Below are 23,563 nucleotides of genomic sequence, written 5' to 3'. Positions count from 1 at the left end.
TCCTCATCTTAATCATTTAATTAAATAATTTCTTTGTGGAATAGTCACTGTTAGCATTCTGTGTCCAGTATTATACACAAGCAATAAAAGATATAAATTCTTGAAATGGAAAGCAGTTGCCTTATTTTACAGTTGTCTGTGAAAGTACTTTGTAACTCAGAATGTTAGATAAATGTATTCTTGGTAAACAGGGTACAGAGAACAACAGATATGTCACATATATACCACAGGTATACCACATACTGTGTTCTTCTCCTTCTTCTAAAGTTTGTTTTGTTCTCGTTTTTAAATGAGTATTAGATTCGAAATGAATAATCTTAAATGATGTAGAAAGAAAAGTATCAAAGCAAAACCTGCCCTTTTTGTTTGAAACAGACTTACAAAGAACATTTAGAAGGACAGAAACATAAAAAAAAAGAAGCTGCATTGAAAGCTTCACAAAATACCAGCAGCAGCAACAACTCTACTCGTGGAACTCAAAATCAGCTACGTTGTGAGCTCTGCGATGTGTCTTGTACAGGAGCAGATGCATATGCTGCCCACATTCGTGGTGCTAAGCATCAGAAAGTAGGTGTTTTTTCCCCACACACCGTTACATCCTACTCTGTTTTTCTTTACTTTTTCAATGGGGGTTTAAGTAAAAGTGGCTTCAGATTTTGAAGACTTTGAGTGTGCATTATAAGCCTTGTTTATATGCTGAGGTACATAAAGGTGACATCAAATAGTCATTGCTTAAAGAGGGAAAGACTGGAGACCTTTTTTCTTTAAATCGAACTGAAATGTTTATTTCACTAATTGGAAATTGTCATATGATTATTTCCTTTTGTCTTACTTAGTTATATAGATTGGTATGCATGTGGCCAAGTCATTCCATCTTTCTCTGCCTCAGTTTCCATACCTGGTAGTAGATGGAATATGTATATCTGCTTCACAGAGATTATCTTGAAAGTAATGAGTTTTGTATATAAAAACATGTAACCAAAAAAAATGACAGAGAAAAATATAGTTTAGATTTTTATTTTATAATGTCATTCAGACAAACTTTAAAAAAAATCTACACTTTGAGTTTCCTGACAAATAAATGTGCTTTTGTTTTGTAGGTGGTTAAATTACACACAAAACTTGGTAAACCTATTCCTTCAACGGAGCCAAATGTTGTTAGCCAAGCTACTTCTTCAACAGCTGTATCTGCTTCAAAACCAACTGCCTCTCCTTCAAGCATTGCAGCAAGCAATTGTACTGTGAATACTTCATCAATCGCAACTTCTTCAGTGAAAGGTCTTACGACCACAGGAAACTCATCTCTTAATAGCACATCCAACACTAAAGTATCAGCAGTGCCTACAAATATGGCTGCCAAGAAAACATCTACACCCAAAATAAACTTTGTTGGCAAGTACTGATCCTCCTAACTCTGTCAAAGTGATATTTCTTGTCCATTGCAGGGCTAATCCTTCTGCTTATGCTCTTGGACCTGTCTCTTCCTTTCTTCTCTGGGACCTTGTTCCTTCGCATATCTGCCGCTTCTCCCCCTCCCCCCCCCTTTTTTTTTAAGGTCCGTTCTCTACTGGTTTCTTCCCTTCAGCCACACAGAAATACCTGTGACTTCCTGGTTGTTAAAACACACACATGTACAAACTTTTTTCAATTTCTGCAATCTTCTCAAGCCGTTAACATAATTCTTTCTTTCTCTACTTCTGTACTTCCTGTCCAGTGCTCAGTCTGCTATAGTGTTTCCACTTCACCCTTTTCTGAAACTACTTTCAGGAGTCACCAAGGACCTAATTGCCAAATCCATTGGCCAGGTTTTAGTTTCATTCTGGTGACCTTCCTAATATTTGACACAATTGACTGTTATACCTTAAAGCTTAAGATATGTCTTTATCTCTTGATTGTATGTCTGCCCACCCCTTTCTCAAGTGTCTTTATTGGTTTTCCTGCCTGCATGTTCATTAAATGGTAGTGTTCCTAAAATTCTGACTCGGGGTCTCATCTCACTCCAATATTCATGGGTGGTTTCATCCATTCCCATGTGTGCAGTGACTTTAAAATCTTTTTGGTTGGGGCCGGCCCGGTGGCGCACTGCTACAGTGCGCTGCTTGGGAGCGCGGTGGCACTCCCGCCGAGGGTTCGGATCCCACATACAGACTGGTTCCCGCTCACTGGCTGAGCGAGTTGTGGGAGCAACACCGAGGGTTGCGATCCCGTTGCCGGTCCTGGTCCAGTGCGGGTGCGACACTGAGGGTTGCGATCCGTTGCCGGACACGAAAAAAGACAAAAAAAGGGAAAAAAAAAAATCTTTTTGGCAAATTCAGAACGCCCACTTAAGTTCAAGAGCCATATTTTAGGTATTTTCTGGTCATCCTCTATAGGGCTCTGTAGGTGCTTCCTAGTGTGTCCCATTCTAACCCGTTAATTTATAATGAGAGTACCATAAAATAATCTCATAAAATTGCTAATTTTTTGAATGGAAATATTTATTGCCTCCTCCAGCTGTTTACTTATTTTTTTGGTTTCTATTGCTACAGTATTTCTACAAAAAAAAAAAGTCTTTTCTTTTCTTTTCTTTTTTCTTTTTTTTTTTTTTTTTTTTTACTGGCCGGTAATGGGATCGCAACCCTCGGTGTTGCGCCCACACCGCGCTCAGCCAGTGAGTGGGAACCGGTCTCCACATGGGATCCGAACCCTCAGCGGGAGCGCGCGGCACATTCTCCAATGCGCCACCGGCCGGCCCAAAAAAAAAAGTCTTTTCTTCTTTATTGCCATTGCCTTGTTTTTTAGGCCTTTAAAAGTCTCTGTCTTAGAGCCTTGCATCTAATCTCTTCAATGTATTCTTCACACTCTAAACAGTTATTTTATTAAAATATATATCAAATTGGGTTAGTCTCCTGCTTAAAAATCTTCAGTGACCTTCCCCTTGCCTGTAAGATAAAAATCTGTATTCCCTAATTATGTCATATGAGGCCCTTCATAATCTGATCCCTGCCTCCCTTTCTAGCCTTATATCATGACCTTGTTAGTAATTTATACTGAATTACTGACTCTTCCTTAAATTTGCCATAGTTTTTTTAACTCCACATTCCTGTGCTTTTTTTGTACATTTTATTCTTTCTGTTCAGACAGCATTCTCATTTTTTTTTCCTGTCCAGTTCATATTCATTAAATTTCTTTCAAAGCCCAATTCAAGTATCTCACTATTTGTGAAGCCTTCCCTAACTGGATCAGGTGAAAGTGTAATGGCTCCTTTCCTCTGCATTCCCACAAATTCAGTTCATACTTAACTGCAGTGCTTATCACATAGTAACATAATTTGTATCTTCCCTTAGATTGTGGGTACCTCAAGGCAACTATATTATCTTATTCTTACTATATTGCCAGAATTTAGGACAGTGCATGTTGTAGGTACTTAAAAAAATATTTTTGAAAGATTTAAAAGCGGAAAATTCACAATTTATATGATATTCTCTTGGACAGTTATTTAAAGTGTTAGGTTGAATTGATTAAAATGAAAGCTATAATTTATAGTTAATTTTCTACTTCAGTTCAAAATAACAACAATAAAAAAATCTGCTATAGATAACTCTTTGTGTAAGTTTATGTCTGACTTCAGTAGATAATAAGTTAAAGGAAATAAGCAGTGATAGAACCTAAATTAGTTCCATTTCCTCCTTAGTAAAAAACTTGAACTAAGTTTCTAATGAAAACTGATCACTGAACTTACCTATTTTTTTTTAAAGGAATAATACTGTTCATTTCTTCAATCAGTTGGCAAGTACCTAGAGATATAAACATGAATTAGGCTTAGTCTCTTACCTTTCAGGTATCTGCTATTCACTTTTAGTTACTTGGTGTTATGAGACCCAAGGGATATGTGGCGATGGTGATGAGAGGATTTTGGGATATTGGGAGGTAGAAAAGGAAAAAAATTCAGAAACATATTTCATTAGTAGGATAAAAAAGCCAAGTAGTTTTTGTGGTTCTTCAAAATTCTTATCTATTATAGGTCAAACAGGAGTTTGACTGTTGGTAGAAACGATAAGAATTTTAACTTTTCATTGTATCAGGTTTATACATTTATACAAAAATAAAATTACTGTAACTTTTTGATGCTTTTTTAGGTGGTAATAAGCTGCAGTCAACAGGAAATAAAACAGAAGACTTAAAAGGAACCGAATGTGTTAAAAGTATTCCTGTCACTTCTGCTGTGCAGATTCCAGAAGTAAAGCCAGACACAGTGTCAGAACCAGTCACACCTGCATCTCTTGCTGCTTTGCAGAGTGATGTGCAGCCAGTGGGCCATGATTATGTGGAGGAGGTATTGATTTTGAGAATACCATTGCTGTGAAATGTGATAAAGGGAGAAGTATATCACTTTGTTGCAAGAATGCTTTACTTGTAAAATTCATTTATACTGAATTATATTTAGATTTAGGTTACTTATGAAAGAATATCAAAGGAATCTTTGTTATAAAAAAGTATACCTTTTAAGCTTTACCTAAGGGACATCACAATTGTTTTTTGTTAACTTTTATATTCTTTTTCCTGTTAACACTGTTATCGTGATATAAAGTAACTTTTCATTTATTTGGCAGGCATTCTTGTAACATACCCTTCAACTGTCGTAAAACAAAAAGTTTAAAAATTCTGAGCAGCAAAAGCATTGCTGGAGCAAGCCAATATTATCTCTTTTTGAACAGTCACTTAGTTTCATATATAAAATTGAAGTTGCTAATTTAACCAATCTTTATTTGGTTTTTCAAGCTAATTAGAAAAGTATTCCTATTTTATGGGTAAAGTAAACTCAATCAAATGGAGGAGTGAGGGGACATCAGCGGGGCTTGAATAAATATTTGCTCTTAGCAGAAAGACCAGGGCTGGCCCAGTGGCGCACTGCTACAGTGCACCACTTGGGAGTGTGGCGGCGCTCCCGCCGAGGGTTCGGATCCCACATACAGACCGGTTCCCGCTCACTGGCTGAGCGAGGGGCGGGCGCAGCGCCGAGGGTTGTGATCCCGTTGCCGGTCCCGGTCCGGTATGGGCGCGAAAAAAGACAAAAAAATAAAAAATAATAAAAAAAAAGAAAGAAAGACCATACAGTGGTGTAAACACTACTATTGACTTTCACTTTATTATAGAGCATGTGTAGGTCTTCTGAGCTTCAGTGTCCACATCTATAAAATTGGGATATTCTCCAACAAAGTTGTGAAGATTATATGAAATAAAGTGCCTGGTACGGTGCCTAGCGTATAGTAGGTTTCCGGTAAATATTTGTTTCTTCATCCTTTTTTCGCATCAAGAAAGACAACATATCATGTTGAGTTCTTTGTATACAAGGTGGACAACTGGTTTATGTAATTTATAAGTAGTTTACAAACAATTCTAGCAAAGTTATATCTCTTACAAGTGTAAGATTTGGTTATCTTAAAAAAGTTCTCAGCCCAGACACCCTAATTTCTGATGATGCTGGTTAGTTAAGTAATCTTTCTCTTCAGATAATTGCCTTCGGAGCCAACCTTAAAGCTTGTACAATTTGAACTTAGTATTCATTATAGACTAGTAACATTCTAGTGTAATTGTCCTCCTCATTGTGCATTATAAAAAAATTCTTCTTCACTTGCCATAAATTTACAAGTGTAAAATCTTGAGCTTTGAGAAATTAATATATTATGCCTTTATTCATCTTTATCGCCATCTCCAAGAACAGTACCTGGTCAGTAACAGGTATTCTGTAACTATTTGTTAGAGAATTTAAGAATTTGGCTATACTTAAATCTAAATGTTTCAGTATAGACAAAAAAGACTAAAATGAAAGGTAATTACGAAAGCAAATATATGTTAACACATCATGTACACTAGAGTTAAAAAGTTCTTTTATTTCCAGTTTCTATAGTGTATCCTTTTGAAAAACTATACACATTGCCACTTATTTTTTTTCTCACTTCAAATTCTAATTGTTCACAGCTTCGTCAAAGTATCTGTGATAGTTTATTAATGAAATCTTCAACTGTAACATTCCTGTTAATGATTCTTCAATTTTTCCTTTCCATGCCAAGGTACGAAATGATGAAGGAAAAGTAATTCGGTTCCATTGTAAATTATGTGAGTGCAGCTTTAATGATCCCAATGCTAAGGAGATGCACTTAAAAGGGCGAAGACACAGGCTTCAATATAAAGTGAGTAAAATTTCAGCTGTTACAACTCAGAACATTCCGTGTGGAAAACAAAGCATCTATACACAACTCACCCAGTCCCGGAATGCCTATTCTAAGATTAGTGTGTCATGCTGATAGACTCATTTAGATAGACTATTTAGTAGTTTGTTATAATAAGTAACAGTAATATGACCATATTTTAATTAGTTTCAGTAGTTGTGGCAAAATAAAACTGAAACATTGCTTAGATCAAGTAATCATGTAAAGATAATTGCTGCACATAGTGTGTTTGAAAAATGTGTCAGGTTTCCACCTACCTCCTTTATCTTGGTAGAATTGCCACTAAAATAGATGAGTTGATATGTTGGAAAATCCCTTCATTTATCTTACCCTGGAAATTTTTCATTGAATACACTTCAAGTGTTAAGATAAATCTAAGTATTGTATTTAAGGTTTTCAAGTAGGGACGGCCCGTGGCTCACTTGGGAGAGTGCGGTGCTGATAACACCAAGGCAACGGGTTTGGATCCTATATAGGGATGGCCGGTTAGCTCACTTGGGAGAGTTTGGTGCTGACAACACCAAGCCTAGGGTTAATATCCTCTTACCGGTCATCTTTTTTTTTTTTTTTTTTTTAAAAAGGTTTACAAGTAGGCTAGAATAATGCAATAGAAGCGTGTTTTCTCTTTTAAACACGGGTGGTGGAAATTAGTAAAAACAGTATTAAAGTGTAGTACTTTTATATGAAAAAGAAACCTTTTAGCCCCAATGCAGACATTTAGAATCATCTACTTATAAACAAGTAAAATTAAATATCCATGAGTCCCCTAAGGATTTCATAAGACTTGCTATTGATTAGCACTAAGTTTTACATACTTTTAACATACTAAGTATATAATTTTAAACTTGAATAGTTAAGAATTTTTATTAATGCATTCTGAGTTTTTTCTCCAATTGAACATATTATTAATAGGAAATTTACAACTAAAAGCCTCCATGATCAAAGAATGTGTGTGATTGTATGATTAAGAATTCAGGTACATTGTGCGGTGGAGGGCTGCTATTTGTTTTAAATGTCTTGTCTGAATTAACAGAAAAAAGTAAATCCAGATTTGCAAGTAGAAGTGAAGCCCAGTATTAGAGCAAGAAAGATTCAAGAAGAGAAAATGAGGAAGCAAATGCAGAAGGAGGAGTATTGGCGAAGACGAGAAGAGGAGGAACGCTGGAGAATGGAAATGAGGTAACATCTTTAGCTTTTTTTTTTTTTTTTTTTTTTTGTCCTTTTTGTGAGGGGATCGCAACCCTTGGCTTGGTGTCACCTGCACCACGCTCAGCCACTGAGCGCACCAGCCAGCCCTATATAGGATCCGAACCCGCGGCGGGAGCGCCAGTGCGCTCCCAGTGCTGCACCCTCCCAAGTGCGCCACGGGCCGGCCCAACATCTTTAGCTTTTAAAAGCATGATAATAAGTGGTTGAGCCTTTCTAAAACACCTTAGCTGTTCTGGGTATGTGACTCCCATTTAGGGCAATCCAGATGTATTTAATGTACTTTCAATTTTCACTTTTCAGGAAGATCGTAGGTCTAGGAAAGACATGCATTAAAATTAAGTTATTGGCTATACTAGTATTTGACTGTGGCCTTGGTATTAGGAATTATGTGGTAAGTGGTATCTTACATAGATCGTAGGTCTAGGAAAGACATGCATTAAAATTAAGTTATTGGCTATACTAGTATTTGACCGTGGCCTTGGTATTAGGAATTATGTGGTAAGTGGTATCTTACATATATTAAATATATGAGGAAATAGTTTAATACTATAAATAAGTGCCTTAGTTTGAAACAAGCAAAAATATTCTGAATGTAAGATTTGGTAGTTTCTATATTATTAATGTTTTTTAAAAAGACTTCTGTTAATAGAAACTTTAGAGGCTACAGAGGAAGAGAATTGAGAAAACATATCTTCCAGAGACTTATGTTTATATGTATAAATGTTAAGTTTTGAGATATAACTCAAATCTATAAAGTGTACAATTCAGTGTTTTTCAGTATATTCATAGAGTTGTGTGACAATCACCACAATCAATTTTAAAAATCTTTGTAATCCCCAGGAGAAACCACAAACCCATTAACATTATTCTCTATCTGTCCCCCAAACCCTGCCACTCTTCCACCACAGCCCCCTCTCTCTCCAGTCCTGGATAACCACTAATCTACTTTCAGTCTATGTAGATTTGTCTATTCTGGAGATTTCATGTAAATGGAGACATGCAATTTATGGTCTTTTGTGCCTCGCTTCTTTCAGTTAGCATAACGTTTTCAAGGTTCATCCATGTTGTAGCATGTATCGGTATTTTGTTTTTTTTATGCTGACTAAAACTCCATTGTATGGATGTACCACACTTTGTCTATTCACCAGGATATTTGATGTTGACAGACATTTGAGTTGTTTTCATGTTTTGGCTATTATGAATACTGCTGCTATGAGCATTTGTATACAAGTTTTAAAATACAGTTTAAAAAATAGGAACAAAAGTATATTATAAACATTTTATAACCTACTTTTTTCATTTACATATCTTCAACTTTTTAAAAAATTAAATTAGGATTATCTTGTCTTATTTTTCGTGGTGACATAGTTTTTTGTGCAGATGTAAAATTTTCTTTATAACCAGTTCTTTATAACTGTTAGATATTTAGGTTGTTTTTAGTATTTCCCTATTATAACATTGTCCCTCTTTGAGGCTGTATTATTACATACATCACGATTAGTTGCTAATAATAAAATCCCAGAAATGGAAATGTTTGATTAAAGAATCGTTACATGTCTGCCTGTACTGGATAGTACAACTCAGTGGTTATCAACTGTTTGGTTATACACAGTTATGATTAAGGACTCCAAAGAGCTTTTGTTCAAGTGGGTTATATCTCTCAAGATTTACTATATTAGAAATTAAAACTGAGAAGTTTAAATATTTATTTTAAAATAACATTTAATTTTAATTATTTTATTGAAATGTGGATACATGTGTGTTTAATAATTTAATTATATTTAATAAATATAATGTAGTGAAAATTAACTATAACTATTTCTTCTTCAGGATAGTGAGAAGAATTCTACTGTTTTACATTTTTGCGCATCTCTTTAAATGTCTGGTTTAAGAGAAGGCAACAAGATTATTGTGTCTGCTTTTATATTCATTATGTTGTGGTACCAGATGTTGCCTCTGGATAACTCCACTGTACACTCATAAGGGAATGAGAATGGAACAGGCAAATAAATGTCTTAGAAGTTTTGTTTTGTTTTGTTTCTGGCAGCTGGCCGGTATGAGGATGTGAGCCCTTGACTTTGGTGTTGCCGACACCATGCTCTAACCAACTGAGCTAACCAACCAAACTTGTCTTAGTATTATTATGGAAATAATTTTGACCTCATGGGATCCCCTGAAATGTCCCAGGGACCACTGTGGTCCCTGGATCATACTTTGAGAATCCCTGCTATAATTTATTAAAATCTCTACCAGTGAGATATTAAATATGATAGCCATTTTTGTTTGTTTGAATTGTTTTCATGCTTGACCATTTATATTTGTTTAGTGGTAAATTGCTTGCTTTTTCATTTTTTTCTTAACCTGTTGATTTGTACAGATACTTCTTATAGTTGTAGTTATTAACTCTTCATTATATATTGCTTTTAAATAGTTTTTGCTATTCTATATGTATTGGTTTTATTGTTACGTATTTATGTATTAGTCTTATCCTTTATGAAGTTTCTGCTTTTGTAATTGCATTGTAAATTCTCTGTACCTAGATTATGTAATTATTTTCTCTTTCACAGAGATATCAAATATTTATTAAGCACCCTACTGTGTGCCAGGAACTGTGTTAGGTACCAAGCATGAATTGGTAAACTATTTGAAACTGGAATGAATATAATTTTCCAGAACCTTCAAGCTATTTTTATTCATTTTTTTCCTCAAGGTCTAAACAACATAGAAGTATGGTTCTGTCAGTCCTCAGGTGATCTAAAAAAACACTACTTATTCCCAACCTGAGGAAATTGGTGGTTTTTTGTTTGTTTTGTTTTGTTTTTTATTTATTTTGTTTTGTCTCAAGGTCTAAACAACATAGAAGTATGGTTCTGTCAGTCCTCAGGTGATCTAAAAAAACACAACTTATTCCCAACCTGAGGAAATTGGTGGTTTTTTGTTTGTTTTGTTTTGTTTTTTATTTATTTTGTTTTGTTTTTTTGTATTTTTACCACTAGACCACCAGGGAAATTGGTAGTTCCTTCAGTGGTAGTCGAGAAGCACACTTATTTCTTATGTTTTGTTTTAAACAGATTTGTCTAGTAAAACCTATTGCTACCAAAATTTGCTTTAGACACATGGTTTCCCTAAGGAGTTATTGGTATCCTTAACTTTGAAGCTAGAAGTGAGGGTAAGAACTGAGGGAGAGAGAGAGTGAAAAAGAAATTAAGAATAGATCCTGAAAATGTTGACCAGTGAAGCAAAGCCTACATACTAGCTGCCCACACTCCCAAGTTCATTCAGCTCAGGTTGTTTTATTTGGTATACATATTATTTTTAAATCTGAACCAGCGACCTTGAGATTTCACAAAACTCCTGATGACCTTGGCAATAAGCTTGTATTTCCTGGTGGCGACAATTAATAGTTGAGTTGCAGCTATTGTCTTTCTACTTTACTGTAGTCCCCATCAACTTTAATACATCCCTAACTGTGAGTTGCACTGTTGGTTTTCTTCATAGTAGAGAGCTTTTTGTCCCTGCCTGTATAATAAATGGGGAAATTAAAGGTAGTCTAAGAGGTTCTCTCTAAGGAAAAAATAGCTCATTCCTTTGAGGACATAAAAGAAATTCCTAAAGGTCCTATGTGCACTTTGAGTCTTTCACTCACAATGCATTATTAGTCCGGCCCGTTTAGGTAGTCATTTGGTTGTGCAATTCCATCCTTAAAGGGGGAGAGGTTAGAAGGAACTGTGAGGTTTCTGATGCTTGTTCTTCCTATTTTGTCTCAGGCTGTGAAATTTTGTTCTTCTTTTCTTTTTTGTTCCCTCACATTCTCTTCATTTCCATTTACTTCTCAGTGAAAGCAAATAAGGGAAATCAAATACAGTAGGGAAGAAGAAAAGTATTAGTTAAGCTGATTTGGGTGGATTTTTTTTTTAATTGCTTTTTTTTTTTAAAGATGACCGGTAAGGGGATCTTAACCCTTGACTTGGTGTTGTCAGCACCACGCTCACCCAGTGAGCAACCGGCCATCCCTATATGGGATCCGAACCCGTGGCCTTGGTGTTATCAGCACCACACTTTCCCGAGTGAGCCACAGGCCGGCCCCTTTTAATTGCTTTTTTATGTCATTATTGATGCAAGTTTTTGGGTCGTATTTTTCCTCATACGCTTGTAATATCATTGTTTATGTTTCAGACGTTATGAAGAGGACATGTACTGGAGAAGAATGGAAGAAGAACAGCATCATTGGGATGATCGCCGCCGAATGCCTGATGGAGGCTATCCTCATGGCCCGCCAGGCCCACTGGGCCTTCTAGGAGTCCGACCAGGCATGCCTCCTCAGCCGCAGGGGCCTGCAGTGAGTATCCACTTTGTTTATATAAGGGATGAAAGTTTAAGACTGGTTCAGCATTAAAAGATAATTTGGGGGCTAATTTTTAGACTTAATTTCATAATCTCAATGGAAGTTTTAAATCTGATTTAGAATTTTCCTTCCTTTTATCACAGGCTCTCAACTCCAGTGACTTTAGGTATAGGACGTTATAGAGTTTCTATGAATCTTTATTTTCAGTATAAGCTAAATGGAAGTAGAGCTTCTTTTGATTAGTAGGAACAACTAAATTTGAAGGCAACTGCTTTATCTTCAAATTTATTCTTATCTTCCTATAATCAATGGTTTAGAATCTTTTTTCCTTCTTCAAATTCTGACCATCTAAAACTTGCTTCTTTTAAATTGAGTGAAAGATAAGGGGTGGGTAAATGGTTCAAGATAAGCACCAGAGTTGATGTGTCAGGAAGACTATAGGAAAGATCTGCCTCTTGAGAGTTTGTGTTCTGTGGAAGCTGATTACAAGGGTTATGAGGAACATCTCACATAAGTGCAGACTAAAACAAGACTTGTTTTGTTTTCTAGAGAGCAATTACAAAATTCAAACTCTTCTTTTTTAACCTATTCTCTTTCTCATTTGTCTTTGCAAATAGCCTTTGCAGTCGTAAAGCTTGAATTAAAGTTGAGTAAAAAAGTATTTTCATAGCCTTAGGTTATATGTATTATAATTTTACTTGTTTTGAGGCAAAGCATGTATTCATACATATGTATAGCTTGATAGTATAACTTTGCATAGTTTGCGTTTTCATTTTTACTGAATGGAAAAGTGATAGTTTTAAATAGATATTTTGTGTAATTGACTTACTGAAAAGATACAACAAATATATGTATAGTTGAAAAATAATAGTTTCCTTTTGCATAGGAAAATTTTTTTTAAATGAAGTAACAAACTTTTTTCTCTCTAGCCCTTACGTCGTCCTGACTCATCTGATGACCGTTATGTAATGACAAAACATGCAACAATTTATCCAACTGAAGAGGAGTTACAGGCAGTTCAGAAAATTGTTTCTATCACTGAACGTGCTTTAAAACTTGTTTCAGACAGTTTGTCTGAACATGAGAAGAGCAAGAGCAAAGAGGGAGATGATAAAAAAGAGGGAGGTAAAGACAGGTGTGTTTTCAAATTATTTATCTTGTATATTTTTGTTTTTCCTTACAGGGACTTCTTATATTTAAAATAAAGATTACAAAGACTGATCACTCTGGTATGAGTCTACATGTCTTAACTATGTGTTAGATATTTAAAGTATTCAGCTGCTTTTTGGTAAAATGTGAAATACATGGTTTTATCGACATATATTGTCTCTAACCTTATAAATTTCCTTATTTAAGTTTATATAAAACACTCTTGATCTGTTTCAAAGCAGCCCTTATACTTTACTAATTGCATTTAGATGTTATTTTTCTATTTTTATGTATTTGTTGCTCTGTCCCACACTCAGCTATTTCCTTAAAGCATTAACTGTAAAGCATGAATAAGCCCAAGCCTTAGCAACGTCTTTCATATCAGGTTTGCATTATGATCTGTAACTTTTTATTTTCCCTTTAACATTTGGAAATATTTTTGTATTATGTTAAATATGACTTATTATTCTAACTTATGAAATGAGAAACAGAAGTGTTGTTGTCCTTTGCTTTGGTTTCTGTGAGAGCTTAAGGTTTTTTTTCCCAGTCCATATTGCTTATCTAGATGAAGTATAGTTCTAAAAATATTGGCTTAGTATAGTTTTTCTACTACAGTTGATGAAAATTTTAATTGTATGAAAGTTATTTCATTTACTATTGTGTGTTTACAAAATATCATGGTTCTGATTAAGAAGAGAAATGTCATATAATTTCATTTCATTGCAGAGCTTTGAAAGGAGTTTTGAGAGTGGGAGTATTGGCAAAAGGATTACTTCTCCGAGGAGATAGAAATGTCAACCTTGTTTTGCTGTGCTCAGAGAAACCTTCAAAGACATTATTAAGCCGTATTGCAGAAAACCTACCCAAACAGCTTGCTGTAAGTATTATGGAATTGTTAATTTTTACCCCTTGTCTGGTTCAAAAGTTTTTGGCAGGACTAACTGTGCTTCATTTTATACCTAAGCTGGCCTTTAAAATTTTGGCTTGATTTTCCATATTTAATTTTTCTGCCTGATTGCATAAACTGGTGAAACTATTTTCTACTTTGTCTTTTTAGGTTTCATAGTGCTCGTATTTGGCATGGAGCCTTCTTGCTAATTTATTTAAAATGTAAAATTGCAGCATATGCTCTCCTTTTCCTGTTCTTTTTCCAAGGTTTGAATCATAAGAAGGCAGTTGTTCAGGACAGAAAGTGATTTTTTTTTTTTTAAACAAAGCCTGTGTATAGCATACTAAAGTTTTTTAAATTCATGCCCCTCTTGCCTATTTAGTTGAATACGTTTTTAATAAAATGTAGTAACTAAAATAGTCTTTCTGATTCGTATTTCCTCAGTTTTATTGTGAATATTTTCAGTTTTCTACATGTTTTTTTGTGTTTTTTGTTTTTTGTTTTTTTGTCTTTTTCGTGACCGGTAAGGGGATTGCAACCCTTGGCGTGGTGTTGCTCGCACCGCGCTCAGCCAGTGAGCACACTGGCCATCCCTATATAGGATCCGAACCCGCGGCGGGAGTGCCACTGCACTCCCAGCGCTGCACTCTCCCGAGTGCGTCATGGGGTCAGCCCAAGCTTTCTACATGTTTATAATAGGAAGTACTTCTTGTCTCTATCCAACAAATCATGGCAGCACACAGTTAGTAGAACATTCCATTTTGGTCCTACAAAAACAAATTTTAAAAAAAATTTTATATATTAGCTTGTCAGAATGACTGAAATTTAAAATAGTCGTTTTTGAATAATTTAAGGTATAAAACTTATTTCAAAGCCCTGCTATTTATTGCTATTTGGACATTCTAAATTCAAGGATTGAGATTTCACTAATAATGTGTATTCTACAGTAGTGAGTCAAAATACTTGAATATTCTATGAGTACCTGACCACAGCAAAACAAATGATAACAAAAAGGACAGTAAAGCACACTATTGAACTTGAGCTCTGACAACTCTGGCACTTACTGTTGTATGTTTTATATTACCATTGTTCTAGATATGAAGTTTCTTACAGTGGTTGAGTTTTTTTAAGTATTAGGCAGCAGAATTGACATTGTGTGTCTACTTCTTATCCCTCTGTTGAGGCTGCTAGGGTAAAGAAAGAGGAAAAGTTTGGAGGCCCTGGAAGAATTATGGAATTTGGAAGGAACATCTTGATTCCAATTACAGTGTTTAGTAAAACTGCAAAGGAGGATATATTATATCCTAACTAAATAATTAACAGTTAACCAGTTTAGTTAAAAGCATACTACTCTTTGCAAATCCATCTGTTCTTATTAATAATAAGTGGATGTCAATGAAATAAAATTCGTCATCATCATCATCATAATCATAGTTAACATTTATGTGTTATTAAGCGCTTTATACAGTTAATTCATTTAATTCTCCACCAGCCCTATAGGTTAGGTATAGTTATTTTTTCTTTTATTTTATTTTTATTGAAACATAATTGATTATACATATTGGTGGGGTACAGAGTTGAATATCAATAGGTTAGGTAGAGTTATTGTCCCCGTTTTACAGAAATGAGCGCAGGGTGGTTAAATAAGTTGCTTGTCTTCACATCACTAGTAAAGCTAGCAGAGTGATGAATTGAACCTAGAGGCTATACTGTAAACACTCCATGTGATTTTTTTTCCCTTTTTAAAAATAGTATTTATTCATTCATTCATTGATTTATTTTCTTTTCTTTTCCAAGGAATCTCTATATAGTATTTGTTCATATAAACTGGGTTTATAGTTTTACAGAAATGAGCGCAGGGTGGTTAAATAAGTTGCTTGTCTTCACATCACTAGTAAAGTTAGCAGAGTGATGAATTGAACCTAGAGGCTATACTGTAAACACTCCATGTGATTTTTTTTCCCTTTTTAAAAATAGTATTTATCATTCATTCATTGATTTATTTTCTTTTCTTTTCCAAGGAATCTCTATATAGTATTTGTTCATATAAACTGGGTTTATAACATCCATCAAATTGCAGTGAATCCTAGTTTTTCTAGATACTGACTGGGACTTTCTACTCCCTGATAAAAGTAGGTCTGTTGATTTCACAGAGAATGTATAATAGGAATGGTTGAACTGTGGCTTCTGTTAGGTTTCAGAATCTGCTTTAGTTTCTTTTAAATTCTGAAAATATGTGTGATAAATTTGGCAGTATTTCTTTTAATTGATCATCTAAGAGAGACATACATATGTACAAATAACTTGTTTAGTACAAATAAGGGCAAATATTAGCTCAACAAAGAATTCTAAAAGTAAGGAGGAGTAAGAGGTTAATGATATTGACATATACAAGAAGAAGCAGGGCTTCTTAGATGGAGTAGTGTATGATCTAGTCCTCTTAGAATAGTAAAGGTAGTGAGAAAGTGAAAGAGCCATAATGAAACTGCTGTTGTCTGTTAGTGCAACAGATCCAACTAATTTCTTGTAATTTTCATTACATAGGTTATAAGTCCTGAGAAGTATGACATAAAATGTGCTGTATCTGAAGCGGCAATAATTTTGAATTCATGCGTGGAACCAAAAATGCAAGTCACTATCACCCTGACATCTCCAATTATTCGAGAAGAGAACATGAGGGAAGGAGGTTGGAAAGCCATTAAACATTCTTCTTTTCTATTAACTGTTTTTTTCATTTACCTACTCTTTAAGATGGCATTAAGCCCTAGAAGGCAACATGCTGGCATTTCCTCTGAATTTGATAGATTTGACATATTTAGCAACCAGTTTTGCTTAAGATAATTTCCCGCAAAGTAAATGCTCTTTTCAGTGATGTATTTTTATGTAAAACACTTACAGTATGATTGACTTTCCTGATTTTTTTCTTTTCTTGCTAACCTCAGATTTCTGGGAAAAAAAAAAAAAAAACTTCAGAATTATTTTTACTGGCATAGTTGACACATGAAAAAATTTTAAGATGTTGCTAGAAACCAGGGGCCACAACTTTAACTTAAATTCTTGCTCTTTTCTTGTCTTAGACAAAAGACAAGAGAGTATCACAGACAAAATTGGCTAAATATTCATGACAGTTATATTTTAAGAGTCATTGTTATATGTGTAATCATGGATTTGGCTTGTCTTGAGGTAAATATTTCTAGTTCTCTGAGGTTGCTCTTTGGTTTGGAGTGCTTTCATAGATGCAGAGCATCCTAATGCACATGGATTTGGGCACTTGACCCTAATATAGATATTGGATAATAAATTGTATAGATGTAGTTAGTGAGTTATAGTACAATTCAGGGTTTTTAATTTACAATTGTAGAATATGAAATCCTGCTGGTGCCAGCAATGTTGCTTTAGGGACTATTTTGTAACATTTTCAAAGCTTCAAAAGGTTTTAAGCCAAAAAAGCATGATCAGTGTCTGCAGTATGTTGATTCTTGTTGTTTTATGGGTCAGATAAAATTTACTTTGTTTCCTTTCATGTTGTTTTTATACATTTAACTTGTTGAGTATGGAATTACACTCTGCACTAAGATTTCTTTCTGATACAGGTTGAGGAGAAAATGGTGTGCTGTATATTGAATATTAAAGTTCATTCGTATAAAATAGCATCAGTAGACTCTCAATTACTGTCCCTTTAAATTTGTTTTCTTACATCAAAGCAATTTTTTTTAAAGGCACTGGGCTTTATACAACCCAGGAAAAGAACATTTTACCAAAAATGTCATTGGGAGATATGTCTAATCTTGCATACTTTGCATACACCGTATTAGGACTTGTGTGTTACATCTTTAGCTTTGCATCTTAAAAATAAATGGGTTTTGTGTAAAGGATTTTTTATGTGAACATGGGTTTCCACTCAAGGTCTGGCCATGGGAGTCACTGGAGAAACAGTTCCTGAGTCAATTTGGTCATGTCATATGCGGCATATGACTACTTTGGATTCGGGGGGGAAATCTTCTACTGATATGGTATATTACAAATAAATGTTGCTACATCTAATATGAAATTATACTCATCTAACCATTTAATTTTATTTCAGAGTACTTTTGTCCAATTATATTTAGGCTTATTTGAATTAGTGCAGTATCAAGCCATTTTATTATGTTGCAAAAGTCTAAAGTTAATAGTGTCTTATTTGCAGTTAAGTCTTTGATAACCTATCCCTTCCAAAGGAAACAAAATTATATTTTTGTCTGACCCAGACTCAAGTTAGAATTATTGTTCTGAGTTTCATAAATATTATGGTGAGGGAAATGGTCAGTCCATAATTGAGAGATTTCACTTCAAGACACTGAGCTGAAAAGTTGGATGTGCAGGAGTGTAGAAACATTGATAGGGTGTTCCTTGCTGCAGATAACTGCAGTAAAACATGTGTTTAGCTTCATTATGAAGAGTGTTTCTTTCTTGCTGCAGAGTAACGGTATGTATTCTCTCTCACTGCAGCTCCCAATGCTCTGTGTCTTAAAATCATTTAAAGCCTATAGCTTGCTTTGGGGACTTAGTACAGGGGGTAAGGAAGGCTTTGCCGGAAGAACAATTGTAAATCACGAGACTTTACTACTTGCGAATGGTGTGGTAGCCTCTTTAATGTGTAATGGTCTTGTTTAATACCAAAAATTATTTAATAAAGGAAATGATTAAATTGTCCAAATAACTGTTAAACGCATGACAGATGTATTTTATGGTACTGTGTTTGACAGTTAAACATTAAGTAAACATTTAATTGACTTTAAGCTTGAAATGTTCCAAATGCTCTATCTAACCCTTGCTACAGAATATTTTCTGCAGCAAGTCAAGTATTGTGTGTGTTTTTTTCCACCTGTAGCTTATCAGGCCCGGTCCAAAGCCTTCTAGCAGAGGGGATTGATTCCTGTCAGGGGTTGCTGCCAAGACATCGGAAGGATTTTTGACCAAGGTTTTCAAAAGCTCAGTGTTACATCTGCCATTTGATTAAGGAGGGATTTTGGATGCAGAGTCTGGCATTTATTGTTCTTTGTGTGGCTGTTTTGTCTTTGTCTTTTCTAGAATTGAGCAGTGTTCACACTAGTTTTTAAATGGTTGTGAGTTGATTCTGCATTTTACATAACCATGTTAATTTAAATTAATATATTCCCATTAACTTTTAATTATAAAATAGTGTGGACACAGCATGTCTTCTAATTTGTGATTAACCCCTTAAAATTTATGAAATACACTCATGTAGGATAAGAATTTGCATTTTGTTTTTATACATTAACTTAATAGTGTGGACACAGCATGTCTTCTAATTTGTGATTAACCCCTTAAAATTTATGAAATACATTCATGTAGGATAAGAATTTGCATTTTGTTTTTATACATTAACTTATTTTTGTTTTGTTAACTGGGTGTTAGGCAATAAGTCTGGTTTTAGCACAATATATCTAAGGGGTTAATCCACCTGAAATATAAAACGGGTGCAAAAATCCACACTCTAAATTTAAAAAAAATTTCTTACTTATAGCTCTAATTTGTTTTTAAATTGCAATAGGTGTCTTCGCATCTTTGAATTTGTATCATTGATTAAAATTTCCAAAGTTATGAGCACTTGTGTGAAAAAGAAAAATTTTCTTACGTATTGGAGGAAATTATAAAATCATGAATTAACTTTAGAAATTTAGAAATTTTTAGAAAGAGATTGCACATTGTCACCTATTTGCATTCTAGCATTAGCAAATAATATAAATAAATAAGGGACATAGAGGTCCTTTAGTGTGTTCTTTAACCTTGTTTTGGGGAATGGCTTTTTTTTATTGTTTTTCTTTATTTTTTTTTTTTAACTTCTTAGTTAGCTGTGCTTTCCTATGTCCCTTTTCCTTATCTCAGAATAGTCTTATGTTCAAGTTATTTCTAGGTTCAGTAGTTGGTATTGTGGATTTTAAGATTATTACTAAGAATTTTGTCTTGATAGTTTCTTTTTTAGCACCAAATTCCTCTTCCAGTGTTCATTTTCAAAATGCCACATAGTTTTCCTTGATTATCTGTAGGTCTTCTAATATGTCTTCTGAAAAATCTGTATCCATCTGATTATTTGAGGAGTAAGAACTAAGAAAAGAAATCCCAGATGGGATTTAAAATATGCTTTATCAGTTTTAAAATATGCTTTTTTATATGTCATCTACTCAAAATAAGTACAAATTATCTTTTAAGATTTCTGAATGCTCATAAGGAGATATACAGTCAAGTAATTTGCCCACAGTTGCAGCTAGTACTCTTAAAATCATCTTCAACTTTTTCTTTTATCATATATTTCTTTTGTCCCTCATTTATTCAATGTACTCAATGAATTACTAAATTACATTTAAGTGGGCTATAATTTTGGTGTTCTTTAGCCAAAGGACAGTTATATACAGTAGATTACTTTACATAATTTATCTGTATTTAGAAAACATTTATATTAAATTACTGAGAGCTGGGAATTAGATTGTTAATTGCTCTTTGGAAATTTGCTATTATTTTCATACACATTTAACAGATATATTTAGATGAATATAAGGCTGGCCCTTTGCCTACTTTTATGCATGGCCTTTATTAATATAAAGTTAACTTCTTGTCCTGGTTTAGTTTCATATTTTCTCCTCAATTATTGTATAGTTCATTTATGTTTTAATCAACTTAAAAGACTTTATTTCTCATCAAAGCATTCTGCTTATTGCATCTTTTCTGTATTTAATTCTATTTAACCATGCCAGTTCCTATTTCCGTTTTCTACTTTACCCATTGTTTTTCTATCATTATTCTTTTGAATACCTAAAGGGAACTTTAAATTTAAAGGACATTTCATATTTCTTTATAGCTAAAATTCTTCTGTGGAAGAGAAAGCATTGAACTCTTAGAAATGACTTTTTGGTTCTTCATTTTTTTTTTTCCTATGATTATTACTGTATTGGTCATTCCATATTTATCATCAGTTTTTTGCTACGTTAGCCCCAGAATAATCTCTAACCATTTAGAATACCGAACAAACTCCGTAGTTTATTGTACATTCTCATTTATTAAGGTGGATTTTTGTGTTCCCTCTTGTCTTGTCTTCTTTGTGCTGGTGCACTGTGTCCAGTAATCTTTCCTTTAGATTTCATTTGGTGGGTAGGGTTTATGTTTCCAGAAATTATTTATTATATTACTAAATTAAGAGTTTAACTTAATTCTCCTTTTGTTCTTTATATTGGGTTATGCACTCCTGTTGAAAATAATTCCCTGTGTACATTAAAGTGCTGACAAACTCAAATGGCTCATGTGACACTGATGCTACTTTAAGGAAGTGTCTTGCTCACCTGGTCAAACACCCATTCCTCACTGCATTTTGCCAATTCAATCCATTTTAGATGTAACCTCGGGTATGGTGAAAGACCCACCGGACGTCTTGGACAGGCAAAAATGCCTTGACGCTCTGGCTGCTCTACGCCACGCTAAGTGGTTCCAGGTTCGGAACATCATTTTACTTTTTTCTTGTAGCCTTATGAGAGAGTAGTTCAGTACAACATGTTTAACTGCTTAAACATTTGAAAAGATTGCCCAGGCACTACTATTTTAAATTTAATCTCATAGAAACATAGAAAGCTGGGTATGAAGATCTGCATATTGCAGTTACTATTAATTTGACACTAAACTTAGATTTGGGGGGTGTTCATAGTTTGGGTTTTTTTATTTTTTATTTTCAGTGGCCACATTTAAAGTTGACTTGTTTAGGAACATCACATGTTTGTATATATATATTATATTCCATAAGGCTGCAGATTAACTTTGCTTTAAATAATGGAATATGTGTTTAAAGCTTTGTGTATAGTTCTAAGATTTTTCCCCCTCTTTCTCTAAGTTAATAAGTATAGGGAGTGAAAGGTGAGGAAGCAGCTGTTTGGTTTAGTGACTTTGCAGTCATGCAAAGTCACAGAAGGGAAACCAAACAGATTTCCTTAACCTTTCAGTCCCTAGACAAACTTTTTAGCTCTTTACTTTTTCTTTTATTTCTAATGTAGGCAGATTTTTTTCTTAAGTTTACTGTTTTAAATGAGCAAGGTCAAGGTTCACAGGGGATCAAGAAATATTATTCTTGTATAATCTGTTTACTTTGACCTAAATACCAGCTTTTAAATACTAACCCTGGCATAAAATATTGCTGTAAATGGCAGCTCATTGAGTCTAATTTTAAATGTGATTATTTTTATTTTTATCTGAGCTTCCATTGAACAGTGATATTTTAACTTTTTTTCATCAAGGGATGTTTTCAACATTTCTAAGATTAATTCAGTTGGTTTTTGTGTTGCTCTCAAGGCTAGAGCTAATGGTCTGCAGTCCTGTGTGATTATCATACGTATTCTTCGAGACCTTTGTCAGCGAGTTCCAACTTGGTCTGATTTTCCAAGCTGGGTAAGTAGTATGTAACTGTATGAAGTAAAAAATAAACATTTAAGAAATTTTTCTGTAGTTACTTTTTATCTTTAAAGCTTAAATCATTAGCTTTATTTTTATTTACTACACGTAGTTTTTTTCTCTTCTAATGAGAAGTCCTGGGGGGTCTTAGAATGTTTAATATTCTCAGAATTTACTAATTAAAGAATTGTACTTGGTGTTTCTTTTTGTAGTCTTTCCTTTTTTAATTTGAAAAATATTACAGCAATTATTAGCTGGCTTTTACATACATAGATATACAAAGAAGACTGAAAATGAAGAGCAGTTAATATCCCTTTGCAGGGTTCTGTTGGCATTTTTTAAAAACAATGTATACGGTAGGGAATTTTAAAAATTCAGAAATATACATTATTCAGAAATAAATCATAAAGTATAAAATAGGAATATTTTAGGATATTCAGTAATCCAAAAAGGTACAAAAAAAGGAAGTGAAAGCCTTGTCATTGAAAGGCAAATTAGCAGTTCAATGTGATTTCTTCAGGGGGAAAACAATGCATGCATATACATTATATATGTTCCTATCTTTATATCCCTTGCTGTTTGAACCTTTTTGGTTCCTGAATAGCAAGAATTCAAATAGGGAGGGATTCATTCAAAAATAAAACTGAACCTTTTGATTCCAGAGTTGGGTTAGTGAGAGTGGAATAACCAACGTTACCTTAATAATTTTTTTAAAACGTGAGAGTGGCCATTCTATTTATACTGTTGTATCTTTCTTAACAAAATGCATCTTAGAGCTCTTTGAAAAGGCACTGTCAGATCTATCTCATTTTCTGTTTGACTGTAATGGTATTCCCTTAGTATGGACATGCTATATTTTATTTAACTGGTATCCATGTATGTATGTATATAGTCAAGCATTTGAGGGTAGAATAAATTGCTGGGGCTGAAATTCCAAGGCCAAAAAACATGTGCTAATTGTTCACCAGAAAGTCGAGTCATTTAAAACTTCAAAAATATTTTGTTAGACTGATCATTTTCTTCACACCCTCACTAGCTCTGGGATTTCATCATACTTCTTAATGTTTAACAATATGATAGGCAAAATATGGTATCTCATTTTTTTATTTCTATTTTTTTGAGTTGTTATTGGCTTTGGGTAATTATTTTTCTCTTAACTGCCAGTTCCTTTGTTATTCCTCATTTTCTCACTAATTTATATTGTTAAGAAAAGTTATATCACTCTTTCTACAATAAAGAAATTGGCCCTTATCTGTGTTGAAAAGTTTTTTTTCCATTTTTCATCTGCTTTTCAGCTTTACGGTTTTTGTTAACAAAGTTTTTAAA

General features: G+C 34.0%; 1 protein-coding gene across 4 annotated transcripts in view; it reads left to right on the top strand.

Annotated features, from left to right (window-relative positions):
• ZFR (zinc finger RNA binding protein) overlaps nucleotides 1–23,563 on the top strand; it is an 81,087-nt gene that overhangs the window by 33,392 nt on the left and 24,132 nt on the right. For 3 of the 4 annotated variants that reach the window (XM_008572753.1, XM_008572754.1, XM_008572755.1), the window contains 11 exons: nucleotides 376–567; nucleotides 1,101–1,392; nucleotides 4,119–4,315; nucleotides 6,054–6,173; nucleotides 7,246–7,391; nucleotides 11,598–11,760; nucleotides 12,696–12,901; nucleotides 13,642–13,792; nucleotides 16,349–16,490; nucleotides 21,193–21,290; nucleotides 22,139–22,234. In XM_008572753.1, coding sequence (XP_008570975.1) covers nucleotides 376–567; nucleotides 1,101–1,392; nucleotides 4,119–4,315; nucleotides 6,054–6,173; nucleotides 7,246–7,391; nucleotides 11,598–11,760; nucleotides 12,696–12,901; nucleotides 13,642–13,792; nucleotides 16,349–16,490; nucleotides 21,193–21,290; nucleotides 22,139–22,234 — 1,803 coding nt within the window. Of the gene's footprint in view, nucleotides 1–375; nucleotides 568–1,100; nucleotides 1,393–4,118; nucleotides 4,316–6,053; nucleotides 6,174–7,245; nucleotides 7,392–11,597; nucleotides 11,761–12,695; nucleotides 12,902–13,641; nucleotides 13,793–16,348; nucleotides 16,491–21,192; nucleotides 21,291–22,138; nucleotides 22,235–23,563 lie in introns of those variants that run through there. The other variant, XM_008572756.1, reaches the window with a different exon arrangement.

Source organism: Galeopterus variegatus, unplaced genomic scaffold (assembly GCF_000696425.1).
Source record: "Galeopterus variegatus unplaced genomic scaffold, G_variegatus-3.0.2 Scaffold830, whole genome shotgun sequence".
Lineage (NCBI taxonomy): Eukaryota > Metazoa > Chordata > Mammalia > Dermoptera > Cynocephalidae > Galeopterus > Galeopterus variegatus.
Note: the sequence above shows the minus strand (reverse complement) of the source record. Positions and strands in the feature narration are given on the sequence as shown.